Here is a 13,002-nt window from a genome sequence, read left to right as displayed (position 1 = left end):
TTTTACCTAAAAATGTGGGGGAAGAGAGAAAAATCAAGATCTGCCAAGTTGTTATGTTTAGTTGCATTCTGCTTGTATGGATATGGTCTTATTCACGTCTTGTGCATGTTACGCTGAACCTTTAGCCCACGTTAGTCATGGCATGCTTCCTTTACTCCACTCGTGTGCTGTCCTGCGGATAAAACTGCTGGTATAAATTGGATATTTGACAGAAAGTTTTATATCATACATGTTGTGTGGATTTTGCATTTAAAGGTACAGATTTGTTCACTGGAGTTAATTTGGTAAAATTTGCTTGGGATTAACTGCTCGATATTCAGTTTTGTTGGGCATCATGCAGATTAAGTTTAGAGCTGCTCCTTCCTGCCATGGCGATCGTCTTTCCAGTGATAGGGCTTTTTGTTTATAGGCCTTTGTGATTAAATGGACAGGATGGGGGTAGCATGCCATTAAAGAGGGAGCTAGCATTTGGAGTTAATGTTGCAGTCTTGCGCGTTTCGTAAGGTTGATGACTTCTCTAAACGGAATAATTATGATTATCTGGTGATGGCAATAAAGTTTGGAGTGGAAAAGTGAAAGGAAAATTGCATCTAATAGCTTTAGAAACATACCTGAAAGTCTGGGTRCAAATATGCTACTTTAGAAAGCAGTGCTCTAAGGAAAGGAACGTAGAATAGGTGTTCCACCGGGATTCTTATTTAAAACTTGCACTATTGCAAGCAAAGTCTTGTAAGAAGCTGAATTGTGTAAGAAAAATAAAAATACCTGTTTGCATGAGTCCTTTAAATAGASTTTCCAAGCTGCGTTTCATTTAACAGTCACTTGAGATTTTTAAAGTCTCATCTTAAAATGCCCATCTTCCGTCTCATTGAGGAAGGATGACATTCTGCTGTTGTCATGGCTTCAGGCTAGAAAGGAAGCAGGGATGCGCAGCAAAGATTGGCACGGACCTTTTAAGGGAGGGTGGGGGCATGCTTTGTTGGCATCTGGTGTGGATGGTGCGGAGCTGCTGGAAGATGAAGCCGTGTTTAATTGTCAGCTGTGAGAACATTTGTGATGCTTCTGTTTAAAAGAACTGCAAAGTTGTGAAATCATGGGAAACATGAAACAGATGTCTCAATAGCTGTGACTGGGATCTCTAAAGGGATTTTATGCAGCGCTCACGTTAGCAAGTAAATTGAAGCAAAGAAAGTTGAGAAGCAGCTAGAGCTAGTGTGATCGGCCAGCAGTGGTACCCAACGGCTGCATCAGAGGCATTGCCAGTGGGATAAGAGAGTTGTTTAATGGGATTATTCATCCCTGCCATAGCAGCCGGTCAGATGGCTTGACAGCCTTCGTACAATCGCAACAATTTGCTATTGCTGAGTTTTAAACTTTCTAAAGTCTCTAAAAATATGTGAGTGACTCATGCGGTAGCTCATTAWTAGATCTGTCTGTAAAGAGCTGAGTTGAATACTGCTTCTCAATGGCCTTGGACCTGGAGAAGATCTATATGGAGGAAATGGGGAAAAACACCGTGTTGACATGTCCCTTTCTCAACCCTGATTCCTGTTAACCAAGAGGCTCAGTTTGGTAACAAAGCCATGAAAGACTTTCTGCTTTAAATCGCAGAGCAGTGATTTCAACTAATACAGTGTAACAGACTACAGTATAATGGGCCTCTCAAAGATGAAAAATTCATGTGTTCTTGTTCGGTTCCCACAGTGAGTAATCATCAAATATAGATTCTTAAGAGAAGTTTTGTACTGAAGTGACAGGAATGATAATTGGGCTGTAATTCTGCATTTGCGGTTATCTGAGCAGCTGCTACTCTAAGTTATGCTATAAATGCATGGGTGTTTTAAGTTGAGCACATTAATGGACAGTGTGGGCCTCGGGGGCTAGGAAGCCCCAGACCGTGTGCTAACCCTGTGTAAAGCCTCTCACAGAGGCCGTGTTTCCGGTAAGTTGCCTAAACATGTTTCATGGAGTGAGTTTGTTGATGTATGAAGGTGTAGAGAGATGTGTAGTAGCCTACCCAGCAGTGGCAGTGCTTCCATCTCGACAAAGGAGTTTTACAGAAGATGGAAAGCTTCCTTCTGCCTAGAGCACAGGTGATAGCATTTCTGCTGTATAATTTATTTCTGGCAGATGATAGCTTCCTGCTTGGGAAAAATATTAAGTAGTGCAAGATGCATCAGAAATGTGTTCCTTTTGTCAAGGTGAGCGGTATTAAAACCCAGTGTATGCTTTCAACCATGGGAAGAGCAGTTGCTATGGTAACTTTGCTTTATCTTGAGAATTTAAATAGTTCTGCTTCCTTCTGCCTGCTCCTGACTCCTTTATTTTTCCTCACCTTTCCATTTCCTTCTTCCTCTGGGTAAAAGTTTGTGGGTAAGTGCACTTTCATCTGYGTCTGCATTGCGATCCTGTGAAGGGGAAAGGGAGGAAGATGATATTCTCCCAAATTTTCCTGTTAGACTGCGACCAATTTCTCCAGCCGCATACAGTGGGGGAAAATGCGTGCAACCTGCCTGTGGTTATTATACGTAATTGCACCATAATTTCCCTCGTCGTTCCCAGTTTGGGAAATTCAAAACACACAGCCACACAGCATTTTTCCCAGTGCTGAATATGGAAAGGAAAGCAGGAGTTTTRCTTCTGGCTCTGCTGCTTACTGTGTTGCTTCAGGTGAGTCACTTAACTTCTGTCTCCCTTTCTGAAAAAGAGACTATCATACTGACCTTTCTCCTGGGACAGTGGTGAGAATTAGTTATCAAAACCGAAGGCAGGCATTAGTTACGGAGGAGGAAAACTGTATCAAAGTGAAGCATCTGGCAAGATGGGCAGCAACCATCCAGAGCAGTAGATTAAGGTGCAGATAGCAATTTGTGGAAAGCATCGRTATTGAAAGTAAAAGCCTTGTTTGTTTTCAGAAGAAAGGTCGGGCACTAAGTTGTACAGCCATCTGTAGAGCAAGTCGAGAATTGTAATAGCCCCTTTGTGCAGTTCTTCCTCTTCTGAGATATAAATGGATCTGTATTCTTTAAAGAGCTTACAGTCTTGGTGTTGATTACAGTTCCTGTGCAACTTGGATTTCACAATGTTAYAATTTTAATTTAACTGGCCATCTCTCAAGAGTCCTGCCCAGATTTTTGGTGCTAGCCTTGGGGAAGAGATGTTAGCACAATTGGCCTTTCAATACTAAAATAGTAGTTGTGATGAATATTATACAAGCCTTAGGAAGCAATGAGTAATTTGAGAGAGAAGCCATGCTATTGTCRTCTGTCGCTTTGACGTGATGCACACGCACAGGTGTGTGAGTATGTACAGATGAAGATGCATTTCTTTTGCATGCTGATACAGTTCACTATATATATATGCGTGTGTGTGTGTGTGTATGCGGCAGCCTTGCCTCAGTCAGGCTACTGGATTGAGCAACTCCTAACATCGTGAATTGACTCTTTAACTCAGGGGTGTCAATCTAAGGAATTGTTTCCATGTCTAACTGAAAAACTGGTGGCTGCTGTCTTCTCCCCTTACCCTGCTGTGTTCRGCTCAGGAAGAGAGGCTGTATCCAGTGCAGCTCTGAAGCCGGACAGGACCCTGGGCCATCTTCTTCTCATAGCCTACCTCAAAGTGCAAGAGAAAGGTGGGGCAGGCAACTGGTGCTCCAACACCCCTGAAGGGAACTGCAGGTGCTCCTGTTTTGTCTGCCAGTGCTTCATCAAATGATCAGCAGTTTCAGAAAGGYGATTCTGTATTTCTGAGCTAGGTTGGATGAACTTCAGTTTGTTCCGCAGTTGATATAAGCAGCAAATTACTAATGCTTCATAACCATCTGAATGATGTCCTAGTCAATTAGAAGCTGGATCTCATAACATCGAAGGCAATATTYTCCTAAGCATTGAATTTATTCTTTCATAGCTGGTGATCATCGTATTTTTAATTAGCTGCAACTGCATGTTATAAATTAGAAGATCAATATTTAATAGTGATGGTTYGGTACAGATAACTGAGAAACTATATATTGTGTGAAACTGCTGATAATATATCTTTGTTTTCTCTGTTGAGAGAAAAGCATAAAAATTGGGAGGCAGATCTCTTTTATTATTAAGTACAAAGTACTGTTGCTTAAAGGGCACAGCTGTCACTCTTGGGGAAAAGGTGATATATTGCCAGATCAATATAGCAGTGATTACATCTGTTGCGTGAAAAGCAGTTGGTATCAGCCACGCTACGTATGCTCAAAAATTCTTAAATTAGTTTAGTGCAGTGGAATGGAAGGCTTTGGAATAATGATAGATTTCAAATAGCAAACTGTCATCAGTTTTATAGCTCTGCGTTGGTCAAGCACGTTACAGAAGACTGAGGATCCTGCGTTTCCTTTCCAGGTGCTGTCTGGAAAGCTGCACACAAGTGCCACGCACGCACAGCATGCCCTTGACGCGCTGGACCTTGCACATGCAGTGAATCAGTTCAACAAAACCTTCTGTCACTGGGGTCCCTCCGATACCTTGAGCTCCCCCATCCCTTTCTTTCACACACCCTCTCCCCTTCCAGTTGAAAAGTTTAAATCACAGAAAAGAAATTGTTTTGCAAACCTTTAAAATGGCAGCTTTGGATGGGGGGCGAGTGGGGGCAGGTTGGCTAAAGCAGAAAAGATTAATTTAAGAGGCAATCTAGCAATGGCACTACATTTTCCTGTGGGCAACACTGACTAGTTAGAATCCGAACAAAACAGCCCATCGAGGTTTTGAGCTGTTGGGTTTGTTTTGATTTTGTTGACAATGCTGTTATGAAATATTTTCCRTCTCACAATGATATTTTGTCACAGGTTTTGTAAGCAGATTTTACAGTTGAGTTTTCACTGAAGGACTTTACTTGTTTCCTGGCTGACTGCAGTTTGCAGGGGAAACATTGGCGCAGATTATTGTTTATAGATGATATTGCTCTTGTACGAGTTATTTGTCTAAATCTGATAGTTACTGTTCTGGTATTGCTCCCTTTGAAAGATGGTGCTTACGGGCCAAATCCAAGCACGTGCAGACTTCTGTGACATTGGAGGCGTAGTAGAAAAGACAGCATACTTTCAGTTACCGAAAATGATTTGACAGACTTGCATCTAAGATTGCAGTTTTGGCAAGATTTACAGGTAATATGAAGCTAATTCTTACTGAAACTCTTAACACAAATGATGGTTTTGAGAAAAGTCTAATGGATAGTTGTTGCAGAATAAAATATTAAGATTTCTTGAGGAATTAAAAAAAAAAAAACTACAAAAGAATAGTCCAGTAAAAGGCTTTTGCTTCCCCAGAGATCAGAGAATCTCATGGCAAACATGGTTTCTGTATGATCCACAGGATGTCAGAAAGGCCCTCATTTAGAACTTCCTCTTTTTTGATGGTAAAGACTATAGAATTTCAGCAATGGCTTTGCACACTGTAATACAGCATATACCGTACTTAGCTCTTCCTGATAATTAGTCAGATTACAGTACCTAACACTTCATCTAATACTCCCCACAATAAAGCAATGCGAAAGTTGTATAAAAGAGAAAAATCAGCAGCAAAAGCTGCTGAATAAGCCAAATAATATGAGTCTTAAGTTAGAAAAACTTACTTTGCATATGTTTTGCAATTACACCTCCCTCTCCAAGATGGGCAGACCCATAAAGACTAGAGTAGTGTAGTGCTAGAAAGAAGCTTTCTGTGTGGTGCTTCCTATGTATTGCTTCACGTTGCTTAGCTGGTCTTCTAAACAATGCATTTTTCCGCAGAGATTATTGGCAATGTTTCTTTGTTTTTTGCATGTTTCTGCCCTGAGGTTTGTTGAGAGTTTTGCTGATGTTGTACAACTTTAGGTTCTGTGCCATGGTTGGATGTAACGGTCAGCCATATTTTTATGGGAGGCCTGATCAAAGCCACCGAAGCATTGAAGGCAGGCAAAGAAATTCACCGTCTCGTCAGCTGCATCCCTTTGTGACCCACCAAGATTCTTCTATTCTGCTTAGTTTCTGTGTAATTTGGTGTTTGACTTGATGCTTTGGGGGCTGGGACGTGGAGTGTGTGGGTGAAAACCCCAAAACGAACGAGCCTTCGAGGTACGTAGATGAGGGAGGAATGCTGGCTAGTCTGAGCCGTCATGTTCTGCAGCCCATCTCCTGTCAGGTTTTGTCACTGAACTGTGGCTGAACAGATGACTGAAAAGTTAATTAGATATTTGTCTGATAATTGATAATGGTATGTGTTTTAGGAAGGTGAATGTCAGGCCACAGAGCAAACTGAGCGGCGCTCTGCGGAGCACCGGCCACACCAGCCAGATGAGCGCCGAGGGCCACGTTCACGTGGTGAGTGCGGGAGAATCAACGGCTGTATGTTACTGAAAGTTGCACCTGGAAAAGCAAAGGAACGATGAGTCATTTGCTTTCTAGAGTCCTGGTCCTGTGAGACAACAGTACGTTGGTGTTTTTGTTGGCATTGTGTAATGTGTAATGACATCGCTGAACTAAATTGGTGGAGGAAAGGGAAGAGCAAAGAGTGGGATGTACTTTGAGGATTCACCGCACTCTGTGTTCAGGCAGTAAAGGAGATGTAGAACCAGAGAGCAACATCCAGGACAAAGGCTAATTCCATGAAGCAACGTGTGCAGGGCAGAGAAGGGCTGAATCCGCTATATGCGTTAGGAATTGTTAATGTAGTCTGGGCATTTTAATTTGATGAATGATTCTTTGTGTAGCCTCTTCAAACCCTGTCTTTTCTGTAGTAAAAGCCTCATTATGGCATGTGGCCACATTCTGTGCAGATTTTGAAGTTACTGTTATTGATTAAGATCATGGCCACGAATTGCAGTTTGGCATTGGATACGAGGAAAAATATCTTTTCTAGGAGGGTAGCTCCGTGCTGGAATTGTGCATGGAGGGCTCACGGATGGTTTTCAAGTGTTGACTAGGAAGAGGTGTGGCTGACCTCATCTGTTTGCGATAGTAGTGCTCTGAGTGAGAAGCTGGGCCAGAGACCTGTGCGGGTCTTTGTCTTTAGTGTTTCTATGAATCTCTGACGCTCTGTGTACATGGATGGGAGAGTGGAAGTTTCGTTGCCAGAACTGAAGCGATAGCAGCCGTGTGTTTGGAGAAAAAAATGTATTTTTGAAAGTATGATTCTTCTTTCTTTCCCGGCTAAGCATGAATAGTCCATAGTCTCCTGGATGACTGTTTGGAAAAAAATCCGTAAGTGGTTAGTCTTTCTTTTTTTCCTTTTAAATAGAAGCAAACTTAGAATTCTTTGTTTCTTTTAAAGACTTTGCAGCTGGCAGAAGGCCAGATTCTCAGACGCTATAAATGGACACAGTTTCATTGATTACTCTGCAACAGCACTACTTTACTTCAGGGAGGAATCTGAGCTGAATATAGAACCATAGCTTATAAGGAGCTGATCTGCAATGAGATATTTTTATGTGTATGGGCATTACTCTGGTCTGTGGGAGTTCTGTGACATATAGCATATAGCTCTTCTCTTGGGATCCTTTTCATCTGTTTATTTAGTACTGATCCTACTTTGTGGGAAAGGAAATTTTTGTATTTGGAATTTACATAGAACAATCTTAAAGTTAGGGTCGCACCAAGGTAAGAAAGTCAGTATGTGCTGTTTTTTGGCTGCAGAAGCTATCACAGGTGCAAGTACGGTTGCTTTGCTCTTGATTGTTCTTACTGGTCACCTGGTTACGAGACAGTGAGCGTCATGGAGCAGTCAGAAGATGGAAATAAGGTTAATCTGTGGACCGAAGGTTTGAATTTGCCTTTTCTCCTTGATCTTCAAAATGTACTTTCTGTGGATGTAAAATTACTAAAATATGTTTTAATTATATAGTGTTGCATTTCATCCTTTTCTGCCTTTTAAGTCCCTAAATATGTTGCTTCAGTTCCTTTATGGCTTTTCAGAGGTTGCCTGTATTGCAAAATCTGCAGGGGGTGTGTTATACCCCTTTTATGCTGGAACTGTAGAAATTTAAGATATCAGTCAAACCAGTAGATCTAGATCTAGTCTGACTTCTCTTTGGCCATTGTAAACTTGTGCCCTGTAGTCCATATTTGTTTGAAATGGACAAGGTAAAGAGATTTTCACTGCTAAAATCTGCATCTTCCATTCCATCTAGGTAACCTTGGGGATGCTAGGTTTTTGCTGCTGCTTCTGTTTGCCATGCTAGGGTACTGGTCTGTTAGTTTCCTTACAGTGTGGTCATTGATAGTTAAAGAGCTCTCCTTAGGCTCAATAAATGTGAATGTTTACTGTACTCATTTTCTCTTCCAGGATGATCCCAGCTGCTAGTAAATCCTTCTTCTTGACTGATCTGGTTGCAGGACGTGAGTACGACCTTTGTGTTCTTGCYGTTTATGATGATGGATTGACATCTTTGACTGCAACCAGAGTGATTGGATGTGTGCAGTTCACAACCCAGGAAGAATACAAGCAGTGCCGATCCCTTCATGCACAGTTTCTTGGAGGAACCATGATCATCATTATTGGTGGAATCATTGTGGCTTCAGTTCTTGTTTTCATCTTCATCCTCCTCATGAAATATAAAGTCTACAACAACCACCACAAAAATAAAACTACAAAAGTTAATAACGTCTGCTCTCAAACCAATGGAAGCCAAAGTGGCTCAATGGCGCGCTCCACTTCTAAACTCTCAGAGAGGCGGGAAAGTTTGCACCAGGATTGCTCGGGATCTTCCATTAAAGGAAAAACTGTTGTAGATTTGGATTGTGAAAAAGTGACTCCAACCAACACAACCTTTTTAACAACTGATGCGTTATCTTAATGGCCATTTGACGGAACAGGACATGCTAAGGTGGTATTGCTTGAAACATTTTAATGCGAGTGGTTGTATTTTAAGCTTCACTACTATTGTCTATTTTTAAGATCAGATGGTTTAAAAAATATTTTTTTAATCTGTAAACAGTTCTTGCATTCTTAACTATTTTGTTTCAATATATTAAATATAAGTGTGTGATTTACAAGATTTTTTTACTGGTTCTTTTATAGCATACACCTCTGGTATTGAGGCAGCAGCACAGCTAAATTCTGACTAGGTTTGTCTTCAGTGAAATGCACTATTTGTTCATTTGTTTACCAACTAACAGCAAAGATGTACTCTCAGGATCCTCAGACTTCCTTTCTCATGGCAGAATTGTTTAGCAGCCTAAACTATTCATCTCTTAAGGAATGATTTGTTATAAAAAGTTATTAGGTTCTCAGTACGGAGTTGTTTATTGTCATAGATGCATTGTATACATGCAGCTCACAACAGAAATAAAATATGTAGAGGTTCCCTATGGGAAAAAAAAATTGCTACTCTTTAAAAAAAAAAAAAAAAAAANAAAAAAAAAAAAAAAAAAAGGAAAGAAAATTGAAAGTACTTCAGCTTAGTCTCTCAGAATTATACACTGGCACAGAAATACCAGCTCGTATTGTTTGTTTCATAAAAGCTGGCATCTCTTGAGACTGCTTTTGAGAGACCTCTCGGAAGTCAGACTTACCTCTGCTTGGGCAGTAAGAAGCTCCCTCTTTTGTTCTTCCTAGGTAGTAGAACTTCACAAGCTGGTTGAAATTAGATGTGCTCCACTGTGCACATATTTGCCATGCTGAAACCCATGCCATAGTCTCCTGTTCTAAAAGCATACTGCTTGAGGTATCTTTCTCTTTCTTCTTTTTATGTAAATTAGTTGAGCGAGGACCTGCGGGTTAAAGCTGCTGTGTCCTGAGGCACACTGCACTATCTCACTGTGACACTTGCATCTTCAGATGGCTTTTATACCAGTCTCTTATTTCTGTGATACTGCATGAAGTGTAATGTAACTGGCCGAAAGATGAATTATGTAAATGTTTCCATGCAAGTCATTTTAATGATTCATATGGAATAATTGAATGTTCCTTTTGTTCAAAGGGATACTGTCAGATCGAGATGGGCCCAAAATTTAGGTTTTGAAATACGCTTTTACAAAACCTAAGAGGAATCGTGACCTTGACTAAACAAAATGTCCCCGCTGCCTTCTTCTTTGATGGGGATCCTTTGCATTGTTTTGGTACTCGGCTTCGAAAGCAAAACAAGAAAAAGCATGAATACCTTTATTTATTGAAACTGCAAGAAATGGAATGAGAAAACAAATGATGGGAAAGGCTTGTGAGCTGAGTGACTGGCTCGTATCTTTCAAGGTGATTGTGTCACAATTTAGAAGTCAACAAAAAGAAAAGGTATTTCTCCTAACATTGTCCCTTTAACTGACTACAAATATTTTTTCTTGGTTGGATATGAAAGCATGGGCCAAGAAAAGTTATATGGTGGACAGCTGAAAGCTGTTTAACTATACAGCGTTTAAGTAATATATTTTATTTGATCATGAAATTAAGTAATAAATATAACTGTAAAAATTACACTTTTTAATATAGTTAGTCTTATTAATTGCCAAAGTAGGGGAATTTTTTTAGTATTCTGTTTTGATTCCCAAACAAATGGAGGAAAAGGTAATTTGGGGGTCTGTTTTCAGGTTTATTTGGAAAAGAGATAAGGGTATGCAGCTACACTCATGTTAGTGTTCTGGGGAAAAAAAGCTGTACGTGCAATTGTGCAAACTGTAGATGATGGTGAGGGTGTCTGCACTGTGTGAATGGCTTGTATCTGTCTTCCAGGGATATTGACTCATCGCTGGTATTCTTAAGGTACAGCCACTTGACCCCTGCCCGTGGTCGCTGCTCTTAAATGCTCTTGTAACACACACCCCTGCCAGCGAGAGCAAACTCACTCATTTTGGCCAGTCACAGGATGGAATGCTGGAATTTGAGTATGGTTTTCTTAATTACTGCAGCTTGATTGCAGTGAGTATCATGTGTGGCTCAGCCTACCTGTAGATTAAATCCACTTCTGGTAACATCCTGCCATTCTCTGTCCACTAGCCATTTCTGTCATGCCCTTTTATTTGGTTCCTATCTGTCTGTTTAAGTATGAAAATGCTCCATTGCTTAGCGGCATCGTGTGGGGTTCACAGACTGTAGCTGCAAATGTTGTATTTTGACACATTAGTATGTGTGTGTACCTAACATATGTATCACAGCGACCTTGCCTAGACCCTTTTGTTAACGCTTTGGACCACAGACAGGGACGGCTCGTTAGTCCATTGTGTAACTGCTGCTCTGTCCTGTTCTCAGGTTTCCAGCTTATGTTTAGGGGAAGAGTCAATCAGTGTGAGCTGTGCTAGCATTATATTTGCCTGCCTATGGTAGCAGAGTAGAATTGGATTCGTTACTAAGTATTTCTCCCTCAGAAATGGAACTGGGTTTTGGTGTGTTTCTCCAGGTGTTTTAAGAGGCTGAGGGTACTGGAAAATGACTCTCAGCTCCTCATGCCTCAAGTAGTACTGGTGTGAAAGTGCAGAAAACAGCTGGAAGCCAGTGCCCAACAATGAATCCTGTGCAATTGCACTTTCAGAAAGATGATGGAGGAAAAATGGGTGAAATTACGAAGAAACAATGTCATAACCAGTGCTGCAAAGGGTAAAAGGTTTGTCCTGTCCCATCAGGTCTCTGCTTATCTGGGTAAGAAGCAAGTCCTATTGCCACCTTGAGTGAGGAACTGCAAGAGTGGGTAATTAGAAACCYGCTTTTTAAGCGTGAACTGATGATCAGCGTCTTGCCCTTTGCAAGGCCCCCCCCCCCCAACTGGGGGCCACAGCAGTTGCCTGAAGAGAGAGGAGTCAAGGTGCTGGACCTTTCCACCTGCCGTCGTTCTTGCTGGTTCCTCTTGCTGCCTTTCTGAGCAAGGCGCCTGCAGCACTAGTGTGTCATGTTGAATATTTCCGCTCTGAATGTCATCTTTCCAGCTGGCTGTAGCAGCCTAGAGAAACCAGGCCCCACCCAGGACAAAGGGCTCGTTCTGGAGTCCCCTCCTTGTTTCTTCGCTATCAGCACCCACTACCGTGGCCAAGCACTGCAGCGCTGGGCTTGTGTGACCAGTCAGGCCCAGCCCAGCAGCGTTTTTATTATGGAGAAACGCTGCGCCTCTGCCAAGTAAGAAGATCTGTCACCCACCTTGTGCCTCAGAACCACCCTCCCCATCCCCTCCCCAGGAGGGCTGCTGCAGYGGGCTGGGCAGGGCAGGGCAGTCGGGATAGCGGATGCCCTGGGCGAATTGCCCTGTGGTTCACCATGGGATGGGTGCTGCTGCTGGGCCGGCGCATGGGAGGCAGACGGGCAGCGCTGCTGCCTCCACGGTCCCGGCAGGCGGCCGAGCCTGGGGCCAGCTTTGTGGCTGCAGCCGCGGCCTTGGCAGCGGCAGTCAGGGGAGGCAGCAGCGAAGCGGGGACGCTCTGCCAGGCTTGGGGGAAAGCGGGGGGGTGGGGGTGGGGAAATGAGGGATGGAGGGCGCCCCTRCACGCATGTGCCGCGCGGCAGCTCGCTGCTGCACTCGCCTGCGCTGCAGGCCAGGGGCTTGCGCATGCGCCCAGTGCGCCGCTGCTCGCTGCTGCTATCTTGTGTTCATACGCTAGTACTGCAAGAGGGGGATCACGCATGTGCAGGACTGCACAGGGGCTCGTGCTCGCCCTCTCATGTTTCCAATCCGGTATTGCAGCCCATGCGCTCAAGCATGCGCACTGCAGGCGGCCATGTTCACTGCTGCCGTCGATTGACGACTATGCAGTACTGCAGCCAGTGGATGCACGCATGCGCAGTGCACCTGCAGGGCTCACCGCGGCCCTCCGCTGAGCGTGGCCCAGTACTGCAAGCAAGGGCTTCACGCATGCGCAGTGTCCCCTAGGGGGCCTCAGTGCTGCCCCCTACTGCTACCACCGCAGTAACGCTGTGCGCCGGCTCGCACATGCGCAGAGCAAACGCACGGGCTGGATGCGGCCCTCCCTCGAGCATGGCCTGAGTGCGCGGGTGCTTGGATGCAGGCGCACTGCGCCAGCGGGCCTCTAGCGCCCCCCCCCCCGCTTTAAAACACTGCTGTGGGCAGCTGTTATCCCACTAA

The 13,002-nt window shown here is 43.4% G+C and overlaps 1 protein-coding gene across 19 annotated transcripts in view; it reads left to right on the top strand.

The window, feature by feature from the left end:
- The window catches only part of LOC112977455 (leucine-rich repeat and fibronectin type III domain-containing protein 1-like protein), a 30,512-nt gene extending 18,185 nt beyond the window's left edge, over positions 1 to 12,327 (top strand). For 7 of the 19 annotated variants that reach the window (XM_026089841.1, XM_026089835.1, XM_026089834.1 and 4 more), the window contains one exon: positions 8,289 to 9,353. In XM_026089841.1, coding sequence (XP_025945626.1) covers positions 8,289 to 8,799 — 511 coding nt within the window. In that variant the 3' untranslated portion in view covers positions 8,800 to 9,353. The other 12 variants (XM_026089830.1, XM_026089825.1, XM_026089826.1 and 9 more) reach the window with 9 other exon arrangements.
- Positions 12,328 to 13,002: the final 675 nt, after the last annotated feature.

The sequence above is a fragment of the Apteryx rowi genome, unplaced genomic scaffold (assembly GCF_003343035.1).
Source record: "Apteryx rowi isolate R43461 unplaced genomic scaffold, aptRow1 scaffold_830, whole genome shotgun sequence".
In the NCBI taxonomy this organism is placed as follows: Eukaryota; Metazoa; Chordata; class Aves; order Apterygiformes; family Apterygidae; genus Apteryx; species Apteryx rowi.
The sequence above is the reverse complement of the archived record's forward strand: the minus strand, read 5'-3'. Positions and strand labels throughout refer to the sequence as shown.